A 26,995-nucleotide genomic window follows, 5' to 3' on the forward strand; every position below is an offset into this window, starting at 1 on the left:
AGACATCAAGAATGTATACTTTAGACAGGAGTAAAATAAGTTTTGGAGATCTGCAATGCTCATTTTAGATAGGGGGGATTCTATAAAAGATATCTGAAATACATATCCATTCAAGCAAAATGTTATGTATGTTAAACAGCCACTTAAAATTTGTAAATATTTGTAGACATCTGAAATGGTGTTCTGACTAGTAAAAATGTAATACCACATAACTCAAACCAGTTGAGGTCATTTCAATTCAAATAAAAAAAATATGTTTTTAATCCCAGAGGGAAAAAATAAATGTTGCAGTAACTCATAAGGATTTTGTTTTGCTTTTTTCACATCAAGTTGTTGCAGGTGTTGATAGCTGTAGACAAAAATTAGCTTTTGTACAACTGTAAAATTTGTTGCTGTTCAAAAATATTCTGAAGAGGTAATTTCTTATAATTACAATTCTGACTAGGAATAATGGCTTAGTGCTTTCTACTGTAACCCTAACCGTCTCTAGAATTCCAATTTAGCTGGTCATATAATTAGTAGTTGATAACTTAAACTAGATTTATAGTAGTACCAATATTTTTTTGTATGCCAGAATTGGATATTTGGATATCTAGAATGTTTTATCCTTTTTTGATATCTGAAATAGTCATCATGATTGGTATGAACTGAATTATAAAGATCTAAAATTAGAGTTCATCGTCAACAGGACTGTTTTAGATATGCAGATGGTTTACTTTGATAGGAAGAATGTTATTTCAATTATCTGGAAATAAAAGCCCGATACACATGGATGAGAAACGTGGCGTCATTTGTACTAGCAAAAATGACATTTAGGATATCTGAAATGCTCATTTCAGATAGGTAATTTTAGATGACTGAAATGTTGATGTTGGCTAGGAAAAATGCATTTGAGATATTTAAATACATAATCATCCTAGCTGTTGGGATCCAGAGGTTTGCCCTCCAGAGGGCGACGTGGATCCCTTTCTGAGGGGTTCTGCTGTCTGTCAGGATCTAGAGGCTTGCCCACCAGAGGGCGCCGTAGATCCTCTCCTGAGAGCTTGTGCTCATCTGTAGCAGCTGTTCCCCATCAGCTCATTAAGGTTCCTACATAAGCTGGAAGAGAACTTCACTCTGAGCCGATTTGTTGATCCAGTTTTGGTCTGCAAGCCTGAGCCAGCCTGCATGTCTGACTCTCTGACTTCCCCTGGAACCTGAACCTGAATCTAACCTGTTTGTCCTCTTTGTCTTCCAGGAACAACCCTGTCTGTAATCAATAAACCTTTGGACTTTTTCCTCTGCCTCTGTGTGTGTGCTCTGGATTTGGGCTAGAAATCCTGCCGATCATGACACTAGGTTATAAATGTAAAAATGGCCTGCCACAGTCCTGACTTCCTCACAGTTTTTCTGAAAACATTTCAAGGGGTCTTTGCCAGTTCTATCAGCTTGCAATTCAGCAACAAGTATTTGGGATGCTGATGAAGCGCTGAGGAGGCCTTTTTATTTATGCACATTCCAGGTTAGATACAACTGACGTAACTGCTGTCCTCCTGGACATTTGTGGTTTGATGTGTTGTATCCACTATGTGTTTATCCATTTGAATCATGAGGGGACTGCTAGTGTACTTTCTTTGGATTAGGTTCCAAGATATAATTGTCTATTCTTGGAAGCTGAAAGCCTAATCAACTTCCCACCCATTTCATTGATTTAATTTCCTTTTTAACAAAGATGCTTCCTTCACACCTCTCAAACCACCTGTCCTCTCTCTCTCAAACATTTTGGATGTCAAAGGTGTGTCTTTTAGGTGCAAGTGTGCAGGTGAATTTCGCTCAGAGCTGCTCACTCTTTTCATTGTTAGTTGCCCAGTTTCTCTAATGTTGGAGTCCAAACAGTCCGAGCTCAAGTGAACTGCATAAACAAAACCGTTCAGCTTTGTTTTGGATGTTCTGTTTTTAAGATGAACCACTTTTTTTGCCTTAGTGTTTGATTTGAAATTCTCCTAAATTACAATGGTTTTGCATTCCTCTGCTTTTCTCTTCTGTGTTAGACGGAGTGTGTTCTTCCTTCAAATTTATTTAGCTTGGATGGATTTCTCCTTTGCGGCTGAGGGGATGCTGTCAGCCCAGTAACTCAGAGTTCTCATAACAAAAGCTTGTATTCCAATGGGTGATTTTCCAATGGGCTTGTATATGAGTGTGACTAATAGAGATGTTGGTCTGCATGTGTTGATTTCCGGTAAACCTCAGTATTAAGTTCCATTGTCATAAATATGCAAAGTATGGTCAAAAAAGAGTACCATTTTATATTTAGTGGCTTCTTTTGTTAACTTGATGTTTATTCTCACTGAGTTGATGTGGTTCTTGCATGCCTGAACCTCCTGGGTTTGGATTTTTGGCCTAAGTTTCAAACTTTTCTATTTACTCAAGCCTTTGGTTAGCTGGGCGTTGATTGGTTTGTTTTATGTTTTATTACATTTTATTTTCAATTTTGCTGTGTCACTCCATGGAGCTTGGAGTGTTTCTTGAAGCACTCAGTGATTTTGCTGCTATATGCATAAAGTTTCCTCTTCTTATTGTTGATGGTTAAGGTGTTAAATGCATAGTGGCTCCAATAAATAATTCCGATAAGATTTGCAATCAATGCTTCACTGTTTAACTGAAAACTAGCTTTACATTTGTTATTCCTGGATGAAAATAGGCATTTGTTTGGAATGTTATACAACTTTATCTTTCACCACTGAGATTCAACATGTTAAGTTACTGTGACAAAAAATATTGTCTGAAAATGAAGAAGGAGAACACACTCATGTAAAGCACTAGCAATGCATAGCTGCAGCAAAGATTATTAGTCAGTGGAAGTCTTTTTATCCACTTTTCCAATTGAATGGAAAATATTATAAATCTTTTTATGGTGTCAGGATCAGCCAAAAGTCCACACACGCAATAAATATTCCTACAAGCAGCTTTACTTCATACAGATGCTCATTGCCTCTTCCTCATGCACATGTTTAACATGTTGGATGCGCAAATAGAGTACCATGGGGCCCAAGAATGTCCCACAGGAGTTATTGTTCCTCCCGCATGCAGCCTCCTACCTACTCATGTGTAGACCTGTTTCTGTGCACTTGTGTCATCTTTTGTGACCTTGAAAGTGTCACATCTGACAAAGCAACCCGCCTGTGATTGGCTACTTTTCGGGAAATCCGACCACTTGAGGCTGTACTCTACTACCTACTAGCGTTGCAACCTCAGCCATCAGGCATTTCTGATGTAGCATGACAGCATCTCTGTCATGCTACGTTCACACCTAAAGCAGCAGAGGCAGCAAAAATGAACGTACTGCTAAATTTTTTATGCTTGTACAAGTTTAGTTCTGATGCACAGCTAAGCATCTTTGCTGCTCTAGCTGCACACTAAAAATGTGGGTCTGATGCATGTTGGGCGGAGCTATTCTATGCATACTTTGCCTGTAACAATGGCAGCTATATTTGCTGTGATCAGGGGGTAAAAAGTAGTTTTAATGGAGCCTAGACGAGAGTTCAACTGAAGAAACTCATTACTTTCCTACATCCACCTGCAACACAGCCAATCAGCTTTGAACCATACCTCCACGAAAGCCAATCAGCATCCAAAGTTCATCTTAAAAGGCCTCCGATACGCACTTGTCTGCTCCTGTGCGCAGGTGGCGGATGCGCTGTGTGACTTTATTCAGATGATACCGTTTCAACCAACCTCCAGCCCCTCCTCCACCATCGTAGCTAAAACTTCATCAGAGTCTCATTCCTCCCGGACTCTTTCTGCATTCCCTTTCTCATCTTAACCGGTCTGGCAGAAGACTGCCATGTTGAGCCTGGTTCTGCCAGAGGTTTCTTCCCAACAGGGAGTTTTTCCTCTCCACTAGCTTCCTGCTTGCTCATCATGGACAGGTTCTCTCAACATGTGTTTTCCAACTGGACTTCCATCTTCCAGGTCCCTTAGTAAAGCTCTAGTATCAGCTCATGCAATTCACTGGATCTCCCGATAAAGCTCAGCATACTGTCACACTAACCAGCCGTTTACAGACTGACCAACTTCATCTACCTAATGGTCTTTTCGTGTGAGTTTTTCAGATTGAAATGTTTTTAAGTGAGAATGTCCACCTGAAAATTTCATCTTTGTAGTCAGTTCATCAAGATTACCATCCTGCCTTCAAATATTATTTAGCTGTCGGAGCAACCCAGACCCCATATACCTATGGCTGGAAGGTGTTTTTCGTGTACGTAATCCAAATTGCAGGCACCAGGATAATAAAAGCTAACATGTTTTACTGGCAGATTTTGGCATTTTAAGTTAATTTAGGTCTTAATAAACAGTTTCAGAGGAGTGATCATAGCACTCTGCATCATCAGCGATGTGTCTGTCTCCCTCCCAGCCCCCAGATCAGCTTCTCTGATTGCTTGATGTGGCACATTGAGCAGCAAAAGTTAAATTTTTCCAACCCCAGCTTCTGCTGCTTCTGATCAGATGCTCAGAAGCTCACGACATGCTGCTTCAGCTGCTCAGACGCGCTGCGGGACCTTTTGCTGCACCTTGATGTCCATCAACCATTGACTTTGCATGTAAACTAGCTGCTTTTGCTGCCTCTGCCACTTTAGGTGTGAACGTACAAAAGGGGTTGGAAGTTGGTAAGCAAAGGCATCATTAGATATAACATGGTCTGGATAAATAGTGGATTCTGACATAGGGTGTCCATTAAAAAGGGTTATAGGACATCTACAAAACGGATATCAAACCACACGTGCCCAAAGAAGGAATAGACACGTGTGTGATACATTTGAGCTCCATGGTAGACCTTTTGCACATGCAACATACTAAACATGCACATGAGGACTACTTTATTAGTGCATGTATAAAGTAAACCTGCTCGTAGGAGTATTTATTCGGTGCACAGACTTTTGGCAGAATCCTGAGTTCATATAGGTCCCACTGCCAAAAGTTCCCACTGCAGTATATGATACACTACTCTTTACAAAACAAATATACAAAGTAAAACTCACAAGGAGAAGTTTTCTTCAATGAAACAGCGGTTTCTGAGTAGGCCTTTCCACAGCTGGACACCAACGATACCAAAGATGAAGAAGACAAAGAAGCAAAGTAAAAGCACATTACCCAGCATGGGCAGTGTGTCCAGCAGTAGGGTCACCAGGATGCGCATGCCTGTGTGAAGAGACAAGGACAATGTCAAATACCTCCTTTGAGCATGGTGCACAGTGACATTATATAACATTTACTATGTGACAAGCCCCTTTTTAGATAAATTAATGATATCTGGCGAGTCAACCAGTAAGCACTTTATTATAGGTAAGGCAAAGAATGGAAATTGCTATTATTTTCTGTGATACAGACTTATTGGAGCAGGGATTCATTTAAACACAAGGCTGGTGGAAAACGGTGACCCCATGGTCTTTCAAAAAGTTTGATCACAATATATTTGGTCAGAAAGAAATCTATATGCAGTACACACATAATGGTAAACACACTGCTCCTATTCTGCTGACAAAGACTAACATTTTAAGGCTGACATTATGAATAAATCATAAAGCATCTGCTTCCCTAGGGGAACTCCAATTCAGAAGTAGAAGGGAACTATAAACAACCCCCCAATGGAGGAAGCTCAATTAAATAGCTTAAATTCAGGGTCATGATCCAAATAGACCTATATAGAGATGTAGATATACCAATTAATAGTAATTCTCATGTCTTGAATCAACTCCATATTTACAATGCAGATCTGAAGAATGTAGTGTCATTGCAGTATGTCTGCCTAATATTGCACCTAGGTGTAGATAAGATAAACCTGATTGGACATTTTTCATAATTTACTTTTACACATACTTTGCCTTGTTTATCTTATAACATTTAGTTTGTTTTGCCCCAGACTCCTGAAAGTAAAGCACAACACTTTGAGCAATCTCCAGCCTTCAATAAAAAGACTGTAGCAGTTTATGATTCTGATGAAAGAATTATAGGAGAAATCTCAAAGTACTCTAAACTCAGCTAATCATTGAGCAGGAAAATATTCCACAAGTCAGGATATCTAAAGCAATTAGCAACCTGTTTAAGTGAAACCTGGGGTAGTGCACACACGTTTGAACAAGTCTTTTTTTTTTCCTCCACATTTGTCTTTGTAACATCTTGCCTGATTTAATTTTATATGGTCTCAAGCAATCCATTCAAGGTAATGTTTTAAAATGGGTCTGCTGGAATGTGTGTAACCCACATTTTTTTTAATAAACCAAATAAGAATCCATTACATCATCATCTGGGATTTCCTAAGTATTCAATCCTATAGAGTTTAAATAAAGTTATAAAACAACATAATTCAATCTTTTTTCCATCTTAGTAAATATAAATATCAGTGGTAATCAAAACTACCACTTAGCTGTGGGAGAATATATTTCCATTTTTATTTAATTTTAAACAGTATATGCAAATATCTTGTATCAAAAGTTTTGTTTGAGATGAGACACTTATGTGGTTAGCTGTCCCAAAAAACCTGCAGAAGCAAGTTTGATAATATTCAATAAAGTGAAGAGAGGGAAGGCAATGATTTAATAAAGTCAACATATATTCCTGGACAATAAAATTGCAACAACAAGCAATAGCGTTGAAAGGTAAAGGATTTAAATCACAAACCTTCTTTCTGTGAGGTAAAACTACTTATTATGGATGTTAAACCGAGTGATGTTCCAAAATAATAAGTCTGTAATTGTTTACTGTCTTAATTTTTATTAAAATGTGTATTTCTATGGACTACACCATTCTTTGGTCAAGTGAATCACATGTATTTTTTTTTAGCAATGAAGGAATTCTAGAATCAGAATTAAAGCTGCAAGTATATGGGTCTGCTTTTTCATCGCTGTACATCCATCTGTTCTGGACACTGTTCCTTCAAGTTTTTCACAACACGCATTCACACCTCCCACTCGCCTACACTATCCCTCTGCTACTGTACCTCTCTCAGTATCCCTGTGCTGCACAGATACTGCTCTCTGTCTATCCATCTTGCCTAAACCTATCCAATTTTCTCTTTTCATGTTACTGCTTATTCTCTCCTCACCCTTTTCCTTCTTCTGTCACTTTCTGCCCTTCTCTCCTGTCTCCTGCTACAGTGGCCCTTGTGAGTCAGACATCAATAATGAGGATCATTTTTCTGATCTGGGGTTTTCTGGGTAATTGGAGAGGCCAGGTCATTCCCAACAGATCGTGTCTCCTGTGCTGACAGCAACCGTGAGAGGAACAATGAGTCAACGCAACAAAGGAAGAGGGAAACCAAGAAGAAGAATCCAAGTTTTCTAAGCTTTACCTCATTTCATTAGGAGAACCCTATCAAAAAGCTGAGCCTATCTGCATAGAAACAAAAAGTTTGTTTGTTTTAATGTCCATCTGATGAGAGAGTTTAATAAGCAACAATTTTTTTTTATCATGACTCCACATTGCATCACTTTTGCATGACAGCTTCCTGGGACTCACAGACCAAACTACATGAGATTTTGTTAGTGTTTTCTGACACTTTTTATTTCAACTGTGCGACCAAACTTAATTAGAAGACTTCAAGATAAACAATGGGGAATTTGCAGATCTAGAGAACAAATGATACACTGACGGCAGAGACAGGAAGTAGATAAAGGTAGGACAGAAGCAAATAAAGGCACAGCTGAAGGACAGGAGAATAAACAACAGTGTGAAGTATTTGCAATGAGACATCACATGTTGTATTGCGCCTTTCATGTCTCTTATGTTCTCTCAAAGGAAAAGATCCAAGATGCCCAAATCTTAGCAGGGTGGAAGATGGACAAGGGTGAAAAACAAAATCCCCACCATAACTCTTGAATGACATTCGAGGGGTTTGAAAACACTGAATCTGGGTTCATCCAACTTGTGTCAGACAGTTTAACATTATTTAGCACTTTCCTTCACTGGCTGAAGGGAGTACGCAATTACACAACCTTAAGAATAAGAAAAAGTGGTAAAAGTATTTTTTTTTATCCTTTTAGCCTGATATGAAGATCTTAAAGATATAGTGGAGGATTTTCTTTTTTCGGCTGGATCATCAAAATAACTTGTTCTCCTTATTGTCAATCATTCTGGTGATATGTTTACGTAAGACCCTCCTACAGTAGTAGCCATTTAAAAATTTAACACTTTCCTTTATAGGCCCTTGACTGGTCCCCTTTTAAACATCAATCTTTGTACTAAAATATTTTGTCATGATTTGTGGATATTAACATCTAAAGAGAAGTTTAATCTCTTGGTCAGACTCTGCAATTCAGTGAAAGGGTGGAGTCAGTGTAAAAAAAATATGCATGCCCAGGAGAAGGAGGGGTTCACACCAGTGGCTGGAAATTGGCTGCCATTCGGCTGGCTTTTGACTAGGAGCTATGCTATTGTGCGAATGCTCACGTTCAGGTGTATATGTGTGGTGAGCTACGGTTTCAGCCAGTTCGTGAAGCTCACCTTTCTGAACCACGGTTCTTTGAAAATGGCAGGGGGTCATAAGAGAAACAAGACCAGAGTGTTTTTGAGAGGTTCTTTCTCACAATGGAGTACACTTGAAGCACTGGTCAAGCTTCCCACTGATGCATCGGTTGCAAAGTTTCTACTCGGCAGGTAAAGTTTTGCAAACTATTTTCCAATAGGCGTTCCCTCTCTGGAATGTGGTGCATGTGCATTTTTTTTTAAAGGAGAGGGCGGGTCTTTTAAAAATTCCCGAAAATCCTCCACAATACCTTTAAGAAATGCTGCACAATAAGGAGAACAAGCTGGTTTGCATAAATAGTAGCAAGTCATGGTGATAAGTTGAAATTTTATTTGACTTTCTTTTCATTGTTTTATTGCCATTACACTGTCACAAATACAGCTTAATGAATTTAACTGTCTGCATTTAAAGGGGTCATAGAACGATTATATAGGGTATTTGTTGCTGGTGAATATTTAGATGAGCTGTGCGCTGATTGGTTGGTTCACAACATGCAAAGCTGCTGAGCAAAGCTGCATCATGGCAACAAGCACTCACTGAAACATGAAATTGTTGATATGGTAGAGAGTGACTAGATGTCGGCTTATTCCAGGACATGTCCTACTTTTCATAAATAAAAAAATGTCCAGGGGGAATTACAAAACCGTCCGGGATTTTGTTCTACTTCAAAGAAACAGAACCGACTCGCCAGTTCCGGGGCTGGTCCAAAAACTCCGGCAGATGGGGAGAGGGAGCCAGCATGGGACGGAGCGACCAAATCAGACCCAGTGATGGTAGCCGTGGCCCCGTGCTTTCCCTTTGCTCAGGTACCCAGAGTGGAAGTCTGCTGGATTGGGTTTTGAACTCACAACCTCAGGACCTAACCTCTCTGCTCTAACCACCAGTCCCCCAAAAATGACAGTAGAAGTCGCTAGTTGATGTCTTTTAATTAGACAAAGGTTTGATCCTACTACAGAGTCTAATATTGATAGAAATCTTTTGCACAGCCCACCCATATCTAAAAAAGCTGTAATTTGTTCTTGTAAAAAGGGTTTATCAGGTTCAAAAAGAAAAAAAAACATCTATGGAATTTTGTTAGAATTTAGTAAATTAGAAAGATTTACAGCATGTATATTGCCTTTCAGGTTGAGAGAACAAAAGAAAGCACAAAATCAAACAGATAACAGGAAGGCCCAGCAGAGTGTAGCAAGTGTTTTATTTTGTCCTTCTGTGACTAGTTAATATTTTACTATTAAAGAGCCTACCCCAATAAATACTAATAATAAATGCTAAACTTAAAAAAGTAGCCTTTGCTTTAAATATTAGCATTTCCTTTTTGTTTTTTTGGTTGTTTTTTTGCTTTAACGAGAACTACTCTCTTGTCCCCCTTTCTTCAAATCTAAAACAATTGATCACATATGCATTTTCAGTTGAGAGTTCTTCAGATAAGATAAAATCAGTGCTGACAAATGAAAATTCGGTTTATTTTATCTATAAAACACAAACAAACAAAACCCTGTGAACTGATTCCCATTTTTAGAGACATGTGGAGGCCAGTACCCTGTGCCAGACCTAACTCAGGGTTTACAATGATAAGTCATTCCGTCTGTTCCCACCTCGTAAGCAGACTCCTAGTGCAGCTAGCTGATCCGGGGATATGCTGCTAAGCCCTGTCAGAGTTTATGACAGAAGCTGGGATTAACATCTACACACTGAATGGCTTCATGGGAGAGAAACCTGCATGATATGAATATTATACTATGCTGACAGACTTAAAAAATGTATCCATGTAATGAAGAAGGATAACTATGACATTTTGCCTAGAAAAAGAAAAATCATTCAATAAGAACAACAATGAGCATCTTGCTGTTTATAACGTCTACCAATTTATTTGATTTATTTGATAATTTGACAGTGGATCTGGAAGTAATACAGTAAAGTAATGTTGATTAAAAAAATTATTAAAAGGTATTAAATCATTTTAAAACCACTGTAGAGAATATAATATACTTTCATGCTTTAAAGACCAAATTATACCCTATGGATGAAGGTAAATTGATGTCAAATAAAAATAAAGAACCGACTGAGCAGCCTGTTACTGATATTTGAGAAGGCTGAATTGTTTTGGCTCCATCTAATTGAAGTCTCTGCTGAGAATGCTGAGACTGCTGCCCCTGTGACCCAATCCAGGATGAAGCAGAAGATGAAGAGTACGAGTAAATGGTATATCTTGCACTTGATCCCAATGATCAAATCTATCAGAACTGCATAGTTAGGTCTATAAAATCACATTGATATGATTTTAAATATTACATGTTTGCAGGATGTAAATGGATTGATGATTGTCATTCAGCATACTGTACATGTCTTTGTGTTGCCAAAATGACTTTTAAGACCGGTTGCTATAAATAAAGGCATCAAGCCACTTATCATTTGGACTAGGGCTCTCCATAAAATGATTTTTTCATTCTGCAACACAGACACACAACAAATGCCATTGTTTGTCTAGTAGATGAGAGAATCAATCATCTGCACCTATCACGACCTGTATGGTGAGCTCATTCCAAGTGATCGACATTTCATATTCAATAACAATCATCTCCTACTCTGACTGTGCGGCCTCTCCAACCCCTTCGTGGGCAGCCACTCCAATCCAACATGGACAGCAGGTTGACTGCTGTGTGTGATCTGGAAGCCATCTGTTAGTGGATTAGGTCTACTTCCTATATTTGCCTGTCCAGGTCAGGTCTGGCACAGCCTGTGTTTTAATTTTTTCCTGTGCATTAATGGGCTTTCTGAATAGCAAGCCAGCCCACACCTGCGTCCTCTTCACATTTTTGCAGAGTAGATGGTGACATCTTCTGCGCCAGTAGTTCCACACCAAGATAACAAGAAGGGAGGGTAATAACCCTATATATTAAAAAGAAGACAGGAATAATGGGTGATGAGGAGTTGGCTGACTGCTTTTTAATTTTTCATGAAGTTAATCAACTGTTGCCATGGATTATTACCTTTTTTTAGTTTTTTGGAAACAAATCTTCAACAAAGCAACCGTCTATCACTGCATAAATGCCGATGGGTTTTATTGTATTTTATTTTTTACTTTAGCTTACATTTTTCCGTTTAGGCAGCATGTTTTAGTAATGGTGCTTTGCAGAAAGAAGAAGAAGAAAAAGAAGAAGATCCAGAGTTTTCATGTTGACTATAATCTTATGATTATAGTCAACATGAAAATCCTGGATCCCAGGGCATGGATTCTTACCTGTTCTCCCAGTACTTGTGATGGTTCAAAAGAAGCTGAAAAGGAGACTATTATGTAGGATGGTCGAGCTCATTTTCAGATAAAAGCCACTTTTATGTCATCCTGGGGCAGTGCCAGAAACTGCCTTTGACTTGAAGGAGACTAAAAACTGATTGAAAAAAGAGAGGTCTTCTAACCTCACAGCACCTCGGGAACGTCTACAAGTACAACTGCTCTTTAATAAGCAGAAGACTATAGAAAGGAGTTGATTACTCCTTTTATCGACACTTTGAGAAGGCCTGTAGGACCTAGGACCTAGCTGTACCAGATGTTTCCTGGATCTCTGTGTCACACAGATAAGGGAAAACAAATGATTTAGAGGTCTGCAGCTCTAAACTCTGTTCTAGCACTGCAACTAATGATTATTTTGCAAATCGATTATTTTGTTGATTATTTTTTAGATTAATAATCAAATAGCCAAAGCTCCCCTGAAAAAGATTTTTTTATGAAATTAAAACAGGTGAAACTAAAACTTTCCCACTTGAGGAATTCTGAATAGATGATGTTGATAGACAAAAACGTTTTTTTTTTTTTTTTTTTTTTTTTTATCTTAAATGCAAAAAGGGTTGCTCTGTCAGCTAAAGGCATATGTTACAGTCTCTGTGCTCCAGTTAAGGATTAATCGATCCCTAAATTAGTTGAAGATTATTTCAATAATTGACTAATCATTATTAATCAGATTAATTGTTTCAGCCCTACTCTGTTCATTGAAGAACTTTGGATTTGCTCTTCTAGTATAAGAATATTCTGATGACTTTCAATTCAAATACATTTCAGTTATATATAGATGGAATTTGAAAACAAGCACACCAATGAGTCCAGTACTGAAATAAAGAAAAAAGGACAGAAAAAAATATTTTCTTATAGCGCTGCATTTTGCATACTTAGCATACTTAGCATATATACATATATATATGTATATAGTTTTTGTATCTTGAAGTATAACAAAATCAAAGCATATCATGACCAAAGTGGCAGTTTAATTACTTTCATGGATCTAGACCTTCACCTGCCACAACAAAAGCCGCTGCGTTTGAATATAAAGGCCAACACAAAAGCATGTTACAAAGTGTGATGTTAGCAGTAATATAGCCGCTGACAGCTCTGGTACAAGGTCCCTGTAGACCCATATTGGAAGTAAGGGTAATGGACAATCCTGTGGCAGACTATCCGTGAGAGATGTGCTGCTGACACAGTGTGAGAGTCTTGTTTTTTGTGTTTGTTGGCAGCTGGTCAAAAGAATAGTGTGTAATGTACCTGTCACTTTCACTGGCAGGACTGCCAAGTGAGTGCATCAATCTTCGCCAGAGTCCAGGACATGGACACCAGCCTAGGAACGATTTGTTTGCTTAAGCCAGTATGAGGAAGTGTCATTATGTTTTAAGATGAGCCTTTCTATTTTCATGTAGACCTTGAAAGAGCAAATTAAGATGTGCTGAGCTTTCGATAAAGGACATATCACTGAAAAAAACATGAACAGTTTGCTCATCTCCTGATCCGGGTTAGGACAAAATAGATTAGCGATAGTAATCATGAATTGGTGAATATAGGCCATTGTTGATCTGTTTCTCTTCACACTACTGCTGAGAAAGAAATGTGGTTTACATACTTTACACTTAATCAGACTGTTGCATGGGAACTGTATTGTAAAATAAGTGACTGACTGAGCAACAGTAGCCACTCTGGTGCCATTAAGTGCCTCAGAGATATTTAAACGAAGTGCAAGATATACCAGTTGGACTGAAGTGCCTCCTGTTTAACTGAGACAAACTCCATGACCCACATTCCATCTGATGAAGACAGTAGATAAAAAAATTTTGTATTTTGTATTTTGTGTGGTGCTGCTTAGTGGGTCAGTGGGTAGCACTGGTGCCTTGCAGCAAGAAGGTTTGATTCCCAGCCCAGGGTATTTCTGCATTGAGTTTGCATGTTCTCCCTGAGCATGCGTGGGTTCTCTCCAGTTACTCCGGCTTCCTCCCACAGTCCAAAAACATGACTCTTAGGTAAATTTGTTTCCTGGCGACCTGTCCAGGCTGGACCCCGCCTCTCGCCCATTAACAGCTAGGGAGAGGCACCAGCACCCCATCTTAGATAAAGCGTGATGGAAAATGGATGGATGGATGGTATTTTGTCTGTTTTTAATATTGTAGATCGATCCAAAGTAGTGCAGAGGCAGTAAATGACACAATACTTTTAATTCTTTTTAGAATAAACGCATGAAAAGTTTCCCTTGAATATCTAAACAGTATCTTCTAAACCAATTAATATTTAATTGCTGAAAGTTATCTTGTTAAATTAACTCAAGCTTATTTAATTTTAATTTATAAATCTGGAAAAGACCAGCATTTGAATTTAAGTCTAGACTATGAGTCAAATGGCCTTAGATCTGAGCTTTTCGTCTATAACTTTTGCACTGCAGAAGGATAGAAAGTACTGCCTAAGCGTCCAACAGGTTTTCTTCCTGGTTTTCTCCAGGTTTATGCCCATCAATTTTCTGATCAATTTTTAATTGTTTTCTGTCCCTGATGAAAAAAACCTATATATTCTTGACACCGTTATGCTGAGAAAATCCAGCTTTTTTAGAATTTCTATCTGTTTGCAAACCATTTCAAAAAATACAGAATCCTCTTTTATTTTACTAATACACATATCGGATCCACTTCTTTTAGCCTTTTTGGCACCAATTACCTTTATTTGTAAGTCGGCTAACAGCAAATTGGATAATGTGGAAGACATGCAGGAAAGAAAACATGTTACCTCTGTTAAGCTACTATAAACCCCTGCAACACTGCTGCATCCTTTTATGGCTAAAATAAAACAAATACAACACAAAATCTGGTAAAAGTATTTTGGTGGGCTCCCTCAGATACCAATGCCTGCGTGTTTCTGATTTCTCTCTATTTCAACGCACCGACTTTGAAAGTGCAAGGGCTAATAAAACCAGCATATGCAGATCAGCATGGATCATTTTTTTATATACAATTTGTGTCATATTAACCATATGTAACCATGTTTATATTCCTCTCAGAACTTATTATAACTCTTACACAGTGGGACAGTTTGATTCCTTTATAGCTCTTGAAGATACTCAAAAAAATTACTTGGTTTTATTACCTCTTCCTTTGTAAATACTGTTTAATTTTATAGGTATAAAATATAGTAATCTTTTTTACAGCTACACAATTACACACTGATTCTGGGGTGTTTGTTGCATTAAAGCTACAATGTGTAATAATTACAGGGATATACAGTCAGAAATGTAATATATTATACATAACTATGTTATTTATCATCATCTACGAGCTCAGCCTCTTAACCTTAATATTTGCGTTGCCTTAGAATTCGTTGTTTATAATTACATAGGAGCGGGTCTCGGAGCCATGGAGGCAGACATCTTTGCGCTACGGCAGCGCAGAGCCAACAAACTAGCGATTGCGAGATCGCCCATTACGCTCGAAAGTAACTACGGCAAGTTGAGAGAGATGAACTGAGACGGTACTGAACAATAGATACTAAATACTACAATAGATACTAATAAATACTATCTGTAAAATTATCTATGTAAACAAACCTCATCACTTGAGAAGGTAGGTGATGCGGACGTCGTGGAAGACATTTTGTCCCGTAACGCTCGCCGTACTGTTGGGGGGGAGAAGCGGTGGGGGGGAGATGTTCATGTTGCTGCAGTCTAGACGTTAGATGTCGCTGAAAATTACACACTGTAGCTTTAAATGTATTTATATTTATGAGGCAATTTGTACATAGTCTGTTAAAATCTCACCAATACTTTATGTCATGTTTTGTAAGTTATATTTATGTTCTAGAGAGTATAGAATATGAAATATAAAGCTAATGCTATCTTCCTTTTTTGGTCTAATTTCTTGTTTATTCCTGAAATTGCCCCTTTTTTCTTACTGTAAAACGGATACATTCAACCTTAGAGAAATATAAAAAAAAAACTTATTTAAAAATACTATAACAATCTATTTGATCCAATTAATTACATTCATTTTGATTTATACTAGTTGCTATAAAATCACAAAATATGTAGGGGCACAACTAACGATTATTTTGCAAATTGATTCATCTATCCATAAGTTTTTGGATTCATCGTTTGTTAATCAGATTGCCAAAATTTCTTAAAGAAGACTTCTTACGAAATTAAACTATATGAAACAAAATCCTTTCCACTTGAGGAGTTCTGGATGGAGTATATTGACAGACGAACATTTTTAAAATCTTATATGCAAAATGTTTCTATATCTTCACAATTTTGGTATAATTACTGCTCCGTCACCAAAATTCATGTTTTAGAGTCTCTATACTCCAGTTAACAATTAATTTATTACTAAATCAGCTGCCGATTATTTCTTTAATGGATTAATCACGATTAATCTGATTAATTGTTTCAGGCCTAAAAATATGCAAATAAAAAGAAATAGAGCCAAAGTTAAAAAAGTGACACACAGCTTTTTATCTTGATGAATGACAAATAACTGTATGTTTCCAGGAATGTCAATATTTTAGATCAGTCGTTTTTAAACTCTTTAAACCTAATGCCCTCCTGACACTAATGCAGACCAACTTTTCATGCCATGATGGTATGGGAAAATAGCACTTTAACAATATCTTTCTACACATTTAACACTGTAGGATAAACAATTCTATTTCAAGATAAGCTTGCTTACTGTAAATTCTTTTGGATAAAATTGTCGCCATATAAGCACAATGGTTCTTAAGTGTTATATTCTTTATGTCAAACTTACTGTATACACCACTGGAGAAACCAACGAACCGTGATTCAAAAGCAACAGCAATGATCCACTAATGACATAATTTAAAATCAATTTATGCTATGCAAAGCTTTAACTTTCCAAACAAGAGAAAAAAAAGAAACAGAGATGCAAAAAACACACCTAAAGGCAAAGCTGACTGAGTTTAGAGGTAACTAAAGTGCAGAATACAGAAATGCCTCACAAAATTGATCCAATCACTTTTTTAACAAACTTCTCACCAAATTCTAGAAATTAAAACATGAATTAATCAAAATAATTTTATCATTACAGTATGAACCAATTAAGCCCTGCGATTAAACATTTATTTTAATATTTCCTCCTACCAATATAGAGAGGCTAACAACAATGAAAACCTTTTCAGAAATAACAATGGAAAATCTGCAACAAGCATTCAAATGCAGCCCTTTTTCTGTTACAATTCAATCAAGGACAGGGTGTCTAGATGCATTCAGATTCCCCAATCTGATAAATAGGATAAACTTTTGTTTAATATATTCTTACTTCTAGGAGAATATGTTCTTTAATGGTTGCTTGTTAAAACACATTATATAACAAACTGTATATTTTTGGATATACAGTAGTTCTCATTCAAAATTTCCCCACTTTCCTTGATGGGCCCTTGGCTGGTCCTTTGCTGGTCCTTGCTTGGATCCCTAAGATTCCTTTTTAAAACATCAATCTTTGTACTAAAATATTCTTTATGTCATGATTTGTAGACTTTAAGATCTAAAGAGAAGTGCTATCTCCTGCTCAGACTCTGTCATTCAGTGAGATTTTGGAGTCAGGGTATACAAAAAGGGGATGCCCAGGAGAAGGAGGGGGTCACTCCAGTGGCTGGAAGTTGGCTGCCATTTGGCTGGTGTTTGACTGGGAAGGGCCATTTTAAATGGCTGCTACTGTAATATTGTCCCTGCATTTAGCCTAGGAACCACATTGATAGCTGTCCTCAAATCACCCAGGGCTATAAAATTTCTTAAATGCCACATAACAAATAGAAAAATTATTAATCGATGAAAATATACTGCATTCAGAGAAAAATGACCAAAAAATCTTTGCTCCTTAAACATCTAATTCTCATAAAGATTTCTACTAACACTTGAGTATAAAATTCTTGGGATACACTTGTCATTATAATGATTTGCAGTAAGTACTTAAGCGGGTCTAAATTTCTCATAAAATACAAGAAGTACAATGCATGAATAGTTCTAATAATGGGGTAGCAGTGGTAGGTGTTGCAGATGACATAAACAAATCAGTGAAATTATTTTGGGGAAACTGAAGTAATGATGGCCGTCATTGACTCACAAAAAAACATGATTAGCCGTCAGGTTATTTAAGTGCAGAGCTGTGAATAAGCTAATAATTGTGAAGCATGGAAAAAAAGCTTGATGTCAATTACCAAATACTAATGAGCACTTCTCTGGGTTTAAGCAGCCTTTCCTTTCCTTCAGTCCTGCCTGAACACCCATGTTAAATCATTATTATTTATTTTTTTTTGTTCTTTCTGGATCTGTGACACAAAGGAACACATTTTAATCAACTGTTGATTTGTGAAACACAGGGGCTCTGAATACAATTTTCCAGACTGTCTCTGTGCTATTTGAGAGCACCAATTAGTCAGTTAAAATTCTATTTGCGTACTTGGTCAACTTTAAAAGGGCAAACTGCAGATTTGACCTTTTTCAGATTTGTTTCCTACCCAACGAGGTTAATGGAAAAGTGAAAAACAAGAGCAGGGCAAAAAAAAGTAGTTAAGTGAGCCTAAAATAGCTCAAGCTCCCCAACAAACATCCCCACCCTAGAATCATGATGGGTTCTGCCAGGTTCTCTGCAGGATCTGATGAGGTATAAAGTGTGTGTGTGCAAGGAACAGTAGGCAGGCAGGGAGGCAGCAGACATAAACAATCCTAGGCCCCGGCCTCACCAGTGTCCCACTCCTGACATTTTTCCCCTACTATTGGTATATCAGCCACACTTCAACACCACAATTAGGTCTGTGATTGGTTTGAGGATCCTTGGATACCTAATGAGTGAATCAGTGTGCATGACTGCATACATTCTGATTGTCCGTGTGCTTATGCACCTAATGAGGGGTGTTGGACCGCAAAAAATGCCTTGATTGACAGGAGGATGGGATTACCTAATCAGCAGCCAACTCAGAGAGCTGTGAGGGAGTTTGGTGATGTCACATTCACTGGCTATGTACCTGTAGGTATGCAAACACACGCGTCTTGAGGCTCCCTGTGAAGTTTGTGTGCAGTGATCCTGATGGATTGTAGTGGCATAATTAGGAGCTTAGAAATACCAGGTGATTCTATACAAAGGGGATGAATTAAAGTTGTGGAATGCTAGACTTGTATTAAATGGACATGTTTTATTTAAACATCAGTGTGCACTAGAGATTCATTCCTTGCTCATTTCTGTAATTCACACTAATTTGAGGAAAAATACACATTTGAGCATTCAGGCTATTACACAGAGTATATGAACCTTCAGTACATAATCATCACGTTTAGCCATAATCAATTTTTGGCCTCCAAAGTTTCATTAGAAAGTACACCACGGGCAGTGTTACAATTAAACAAAAGAAATTATTAAAAATGAAGACTACATCTATCCACATACACAGGTTGACGAAATTGTTGGTACCCCTCGTTTAATATAAGGACCCAATGTAGTCACAGAAATAAATAAAATCTGACCAAAAGTAATAATAAATAAAACTACAATGAAAATAAGCAAATGAAAGTCAGACATTGTTTTTCAACCACACTTAAACAGAGTGGTTTAAAAAAATAAACTCAGAAAACAGGCCTGGACAAAAATGATGGCACCCGTAACTTAATTTTGTTGCGCAACATTTAGAAGCAATCAGGTGATTGCTGTAACTGGCAATGAGACATCTGCTCATCTTAGCAGGTACTATAAAAGCCAGAGGTAGGCATATCCAGTTCCTGAGGGCCGGTATCCTGCAACCTTTAGAAGTGCCTTTGGTTCAGCATACCTGAATCATATAATTACGTGATTAAGACAACCCTAGAGCAACTAACTGCATACTGAGTTAACTCAACTATTTGACTCCAGTTGTTTCAGGCTTGAACAGTGTTATTTCCAGACTGCATCTTTCAGCAGTCGTATAATCCCTCTCTTTGATTTGTCACCAATGTCCTTCATTTGGCCACATTCAGGGAGGTTGGCGACAATGCCATGGATCTAAAATTTCTGAATAATATACGCATCTGTATTCTCAGAACATTGAGTTGTTTGGAGATAGCCTTTACTTTTAAAAGCTTGTCTATAATCCTCTTTCAAATCTCTTGAGACAGCTCTTTTCTTTGCCTTCTCTGGTCCATGTTGAGTGTGGTACACACCATGTCACCAAACAGCACATTGACTATCTCTAGCCCCATATATATGCCCACAAACTTATGAGACCTTGATTTTACATGTCACTTCAAGCGATAACATCATTTTTCTCCAGCCCTGTTTCATTAGTTTATTAGTTTGTTATTCATTTGAAGCATGGTTGAAAGCATTGCATGACTTTTATAGTGCATTTTCATAGAATATTAATTTATTATTACTTTTGCCTGATTCAGATTACTTCTGTGACCATTGTGAGTATTTCTTTCAATAAATGAGGGGTACCAACAAGTCTTTCCAAAAGTTGCCAATGCTACGAACATCTTTGATAGTATTTTGAAAAATGTCCAGGCAGAAGAAGAAAATGGAACTTTTCCTCATCGGTCTAAACTCCTCTGTTTTAGATGAAGGTACAGTTTGTTTTTTCAAGTTTTAATGGAGAAACGTAAAATCCACATTGTTGCTGAACCAGTGTGAAGTTTTCCCAGTCAGTGATGGTTTGGGGAGTCACGCCATCTACTGGTGTCGGTCAGCTCTGTTGGAGCACTTAATGCCTCCCTTTGCTGTCAAGCTTTATAGAGATGATTATTTCATTTTTATGCATGACTAGACCCTGCTCAAACTGCCAAAGTCTGAATCAGATCCAGACGTACCAAGGAAGGTACAGAGACCTGCTTGATTGTCCATAATATCGCTGAGCAAGATTGCCCAAGAAACTGGGCTGGCCTAAACCCCATAAAGAGTCTGTGGAGTGTTGCCAAGTGAAAGAGATGAAAGAGCCAACAATGCAGAGAAGCTAAAGGACACTAATAAAGCAACCTGGGCTTCCTTCACACCACTGCAGAGGCACAGGCTGTTGAACTCCTTAACACGCCGCATTAACTCAGGAGAATAATAGGAGCATGCGGTAATATATACTGTACATGCACATTAGTCGACTGACACTGCAGTATTAATAAATAAACCTTAATTGCCTATGTGGTACTCCAATTTTTGGAAAATAAATACAGATACATGTTCATCAAAAGGAACAAAAATAAAGTTCAGAAATATATCACTGTGTAGTAAATGTATATATGGTACAAATGCGGAATCACTTTATTAAAATACATCCTATAATATTAACAATATTCTACCTTTTTTGATTTACCATGTAATAGCTACTATGGAAAATATATTGGCAGGTAATAAACCAACATTTGATCAAAAAGGTTTCTGATACCAGCACACCACAAACAACTAAATTATTTTGAGTGAAAGTATGCAAAATCTGTTGTTTGTAACTATTATGGTTTTAAACAGAGCAGTCTGGAATAGTTTAAAACCAAATTGTGTCTGTCTCCAGGGAAAAACGAAGTTCTTGAGCTATCAGAGGACAAATTGTAATAAACCCCAGAGGCAAGGTCAAAATTAGTGTGAAAAGGGTGAGAAAACTGCACTCACTTGGCACCCGATTGATGGCTCTCAGCGGTCTCAGCACGCGAACTGTTCTCACTGCTGAAAAGCTAACGTTTTGCAGGTTTAGTGAGTACTCCAACATCCTGGGGAACAAAAGAAACAGAGAGTCAGGAAAAAGAAAAACATGTTGATGCAGCATTTACATGCCAAACAAGTTCACCACTTCTGGAGCTCATGTAGCACATTGCAATCACACGCAGTTGACCTTCAAGGGAGCAACTAGCACATGTGCATACCCTTTGAGACACTAAGAGTGGGTAAACAATTCACCATTGAGTTTTAGGATGTGATGTCTGAGGAACATGAAAGGGTGTTATCCTGATATGGCACACTCTCAGCAGCCTCCTCAGTGGCTCTTTAGAGGCTTTTTTCAGAGCATGATGAAAGGTCAGGAGGACCATGCTCAGAACGAGACACTGTGGAACGACCTAAGAATTACTGTTTATCATCCTTTTTTCATAAAACACCTCTGTCGTCTTGCTTGTGTGTTTGTGTGGAGCAGCTGCTGAGCACATGTGCAGCTAAAGTGAGCGTGCCGATAGAGGAATTCCCTTTTTGTACACACTCCAAGTCTGTCAGTCTGATAAATTTGAAACACATGTTAGACGCTATATGTGAGTGTGTGTATGTTTGTGTCACATTGAGTGCAAGAAATTCCCTTAATTAATCTACAAATGTGTGTTCTCGCCTTTAACACATTAAGATGGCCCAGTGCATACCTTCTAAAATTGTTAGACCAAGGCACAGTTGAAAGAAGGAAGAAACACATTTCCTCGTATGCAAAAACACACACAAATGAGTACAGCACAGGCTGTGTAAAAACACAGGCGCAGCTGACAGATGGCCTGCAGGCCATAGAATGAAGGTTAATGGGTGAAATGTACCAACGAGAACCAACACCATAGTGGCATGAATTAAGTTTACAATAAGAGTTACTGCCATTCCCAGAAAATGGGCAAATCCCTTTAGGAGTTTTAGGTCTTTTAAAGCTTTCTTCTATATTTAGATTAGGGCTGCACAATGAAGCAGCTTGTGAAAATTGGGTTCTCTCCTGGTACTCCGGCTTCCTCCCACAGTCCAAAAGCATGACTGCTAGGTTTCTTGGCTTTAGGTGTGAGTGTGTGTGTGTGTGTGTGTGTGTGTGTGTGTGTGTGTGTGTGTGTGCGTGTGTGTGTGTGTGTGTGTGTGTGCTTGGTTATGTGTCTCTGTGTTGCCCTGCTACAGACAGTGTTTTATCTCCCATAGACTGCTGGAGATAAAACAGTGGCCCCACGATAGATGTAGTGGGAGAAGAAGGGAGGATGGATGTATATTTAGGTTTCACATTTTACTTTTAAGACATGCTTTAGTAAAAATTATATTAAAGAGTTTTTAGCTTCGTTCAAAGAGCTGTACTATAAATTTCAATAATCTTAACAGTGCTAATGTGAAATATTGTGAAATTTCCAAGAATTGGAAAAGGAACTCTTGTCTAGGGACATTTTTACGTTGTCTATAACAAACAAATTCTTAGCAAGGAAGTTCTGCACCAGATAATTAAACACATTTTTGAGACATCCATCCATCCATTTTCTTTATACGCTTAATCCCAAGTGAGGTTGCGAGGTGTGCTGGTGCCTATCTCCAGCTGGCTATGGGCGAGAGGCAGGGTACACCCTGGAAAGGTCGCCAGTCCATCGCAGGGCAACATGGAGACAGACAGGACAAACAACCATTCACGCACACACTCACACCTAAGGACAATTTAGAGAAGCCAATTAAGCTAACAGTCATGTTTTTGGACTGTGGGAGGAAGCTGGAGTACCAGGAGAGAACCCACGCATGCTCAGAGAGAACATGCAAACTCCATGCAGAAAGACCCCAGGCTGGGAATCGAACCCAGAACCTCCTTGCTGCAAGGCAGAAGTGCTATACACTGCATCACTGAGCAGCCTATTTTTGGGACATGTCTTCCTTTTTCTTCTTAAGTTTACAGTTAAAGGATAAGACAAAGGCTTAGATGGAAAACACCTATTTAACTTCTTTAAAAACAGAGCCACTTTATAGGCAGCACTCAACAGAGGCCAACAGTTCCCAGTGCCACTGTAGAACCGGACATGGCTCTTAGGGCCCATGTACTACAGACATAAAATAAAAGAAAATAATTATGATCAAATACACTGTCACCCACAACATAACTGATTGGTCCCTTCCACCTCTCTCAGCTCTGTCTCATCATCAATTTCATATGCTGAATTTATTAAACCTGATCATTTTCATTAAGATTAAGTAAAAAAAAAAAAAAAAAAAAAAAAGCTTTTCCTGGACAATGAAGTAAAATAATGTTAAAAAATACTCTATATGTAAAAAAAGTATATATATATATATATATATATATATATATATATATATATATATATATATATATATATATATATATATATATATATATATATATATATATATATAGTTACTTTTTTACATATAGAGTATTTTTTTATATTATTTTACTTCATTATTTTTATTATTTTTATATAATGTCTGCAAAAATATTTTGGTGGGGATACATTATGCATTCAAAGGAAACAAAAAGAAGCATCCCGTTCCTTGAACCCCTGCTTATCCTTGTGATTTATTGGAGCACAATACAATCCTCTGTTAGTAATTTGATACCTTTCTCTCAGTTGACCTTTCTCTCAGAACTTGAGGAAATAGTTCCTTTCCTGGATGAAGCACACAGGCCATTATCATGCTTCAATGAGCTTTGGCTGCCGGAGATCCTGTCACTGGCTCATTACTCAATAAATTCCTTTTTTACAACTTTTGATAGATACTGACCAATGCAGATCAGTAACAAGACCTAGAGTCTTGGCAGCCCTCTGATGAAGTTGTCTAGTCTTCTCAAATTGGCTCTTGTCATCGAGTAACAGCTTCCATAGCAAGATGTCTGTTGTTTTTATCACACCTCAATGTTCAAAGTCAGGTGAGTTTATAGTGTTGAGTACTGGTCAGTGTTCTTTAGGAGTAAGATACAGCAACATCATGTAATATTAACAAGAAGGACATCTAATAGTCAAACACAAGCTACAAATCCTCAGAGCAATATTAAAGAAATATTAGCTCAATTCTCTATCAGACACAGTAGCATAAACTTAAAACGGGATGATGAATAATGTCTGCTGTAAAACAGTCTTTTCAAAAAAAATATGCTTCCTTTGATGAGAGCCAGATGATATTTGGTGTGCTGAGTGTACAATCTGACCCACCCACTCGAATACAGAGGGGAGGAACAGTTGAGTAGAAATGTAATGTAAAAACTGTAAAGACAAGAAGGAAATCATGTTGGGTTTTTAAGAATGAGCCAGCCTTAATGATGTTGATCCAAGAAAGGGAAGTGTAATGTTTATGCAGACATGCAAGAGTTTATGGAAGACCAGTAAGGCCCAAAAGTATAGAGGGCGTGCATCAGGGGAATCCGCAATGTTATCCTAGAGAAAGGAAACAAAGTCAGAGGATGGTTTGTATGTCTTCATGCTCTATTATGGTACATATACTATACTTTTTCAAGCTGGCAAACTTGCTGAAGAATTTAGTAAGACACAAAGGTAACAAAGGTACAAAAACAACTTAGGTGAGTCTTTGTCCTACATATTTCACCTGTGTAATACAGAAGTCCTATTGGCAGTGAGACACTTTGAATGACCTGCTGGAGAGCTGGTACAGGGTTCTTTGGTTTAAAACCCTCACCTTAATTATCCCATTAGTTGTTGTTAGGGCCAAAAAAGAAATTGTCTTGGTTGACAAAGACAGTCTAAAGTAGAGTCCTAGCCTCTCCCAGGTTGAGCATGATCAGTGTTCCTTAGGAGTAAGATACAACAAAATCATATAAAACTATACCCATATCCTATAAGAATTATATTGACTGTAGATAAAATCATGTCAGGAAACAAGCCATCGTTGATGAGTTCTTCAATTTCTGACAGAAGTGTTCATACACAAGATAAAATAACCGTATCCCATTGATCGTGGCTATAAAACCTTTTATGTAACTTGGTAAAGGACATAAGATAACCAAATACAGGTGGCATGTAAGGACTGATTGTACAATTTAAACCTTTATGAAGTATTGTTTTGAACAATTATTCCACTCTAAAAATAATTTCGACTAATGTGCATTATGAAAAACCCACAATTACTATAACATTTATACAGACAATGACATATAAACTTCATATCGGTTTTTTCATTTATATCAAAGAATCCAGTCACATTAGGATTAATATATGTCTCCCTGTGGAACAACTCCATCAAAAATCCCAAACAGCTCAAGCTTGAAACAAGGGGCAGCTGATTATTGAAGCATAAACCACTAAGCATAACACTCAGAAAACCTAAAATAGAAAAGCTTGCAACACAGGGAAAGTAGGATAGCTTGAAATGTTTAACACAGTTTGTCCTCACCTAACCTTTATCTATCTACCTCTTGGCAACGGACTAAAGGTACGTCTATCTAGATGATATTAATCGGCTTTCAATCTCAGTTGTAAAAGAAAAAGCTAAAGACACCACACTGTTCTTTTAATCCTTTAGCTGTATTTCCACTTAAACAAATGTCCGAAAAGGGAATAAGGTAGAATAAAAGTTAAAGAAGTGTGTCTCATTCATTTGTTTCAGAAAGGGTCTAAAAATAATAATGGATAAATGTTGCAGTAACCAAAATATGGACAAAATGTGACTGTTTAATATCTTGGCTTTGGAAACATAATGTCATTGCAGCCATGTTTCATTAAAACAAGTAATACTGCTCTCTCAATAATCTGGCTGAGTCTTTTTAGGGCATGACCTTAATGGTATAGAGGATGATCTTTTATTTCCCGGTGGATCCTCTAAATAAGTGCTCCTCCTAATTGTCAATCATTATGGTGATATGTTTAAGTAAGGCCGTATAACATGCTTTCCTCCCACAGCATTACAAGATTTGCTGTCACAGCAGCCTGCTGTCACCATAGGCTGTCGCCTCCCAACTGTGGCAACTAATAACAAAGATGGCGCAGGCATAGCACAGTGGAAGTGATCATCTGTCTGAATGGTAAGTTGACTGAGTTCACTATAAAGTCCCCGCTCTATATAGTAAATAAGGGATTTGGTGGTTAGGGCGGACGTTCGGGCATAGTAAGCCTGTGTGAGCTATGAGAACAGAAACTTTTAAACAGAGCATGCACGAGGATCTTTTTAAAAATTTGAGAAAATACTCCACAATACCTTTAATATAACTTGTTTGGTAAAATTCTTGCATGACCCATTATGATGACATGGAGAGTTGGCTTGACTTTCTACCCTCTCTTTCTTCTCCTTACTCCTGTTCTGCATCCCCCTGCATACTTTTTGTCTCATCTGGGATTTAGGGATTTAGTTGAAGCATTTTTTTAAGTTTATGAGATGTTAATCAGATGCTGCCGAGTGGAAGAATAACACAGGAAAAAAAGCAACAACAAAAACCTGCTGGTTGTGATAATGTTTAATAATAAAAATGCTAATATCAAAAAACTTTCAACCTGCACACCATCCAATAACAAGGGAAATAAATTTCAAAAAAAGACCTCTTACAAATATGAAATA

The 26,995-nt window shown here is 37.8% G+C and overlaps 1 protein-coding gene across 15 annotated transcripts in view; it reads right to left on the bottom strand.

Annotated features, from left to right (window-relative positions):
- cacna1g (calcium channel, voltage-dependent, T type, alpha 1G subunit) overlaps positions 1 to 26,995 on the bottom strand; it is a 384,250-nt gene that overhangs the window by 160,609 nt on the left and 196,646 nt on the right. For all 15 annotated transcript variants that reach the window (XM_038280073.1, XM_038280083.1, XM_038280085.1 and 12 more), the window contains 2 exons: positions 21,383 to 21,480; positions 5,019 to 5,178 (listed from right to left, as the gene is read on the bottom strand). In XM_038280073.1, the coding sequence (XP_038136001.1) occupies positions 5,019 to 5,178; positions 21,383 to 21,480 (258 nt within the window). The remainder of the gene's footprint in view (positions 1 to 5,018; positions 5,179 to 21,382; positions 21,481 to 26,995) is intronic.

The sequence above is a fragment of the Cyprinodon tularosa genome, unplaced genomic scaffold (assembly GCF_016077235.1).
Source record: "Cyprinodon tularosa strain WSP-4 unplaced genomic scaffold, ASM1607723v1 ctg156, whole genome shotgun sequence".
NCBI classification, from domain to species: Eukaryota; Metazoa; Chordata; class Actinopteri; order Cyprinodontiformes; family Cyprinodontidae; genus Cyprinodon; species Cyprinodon tularosa.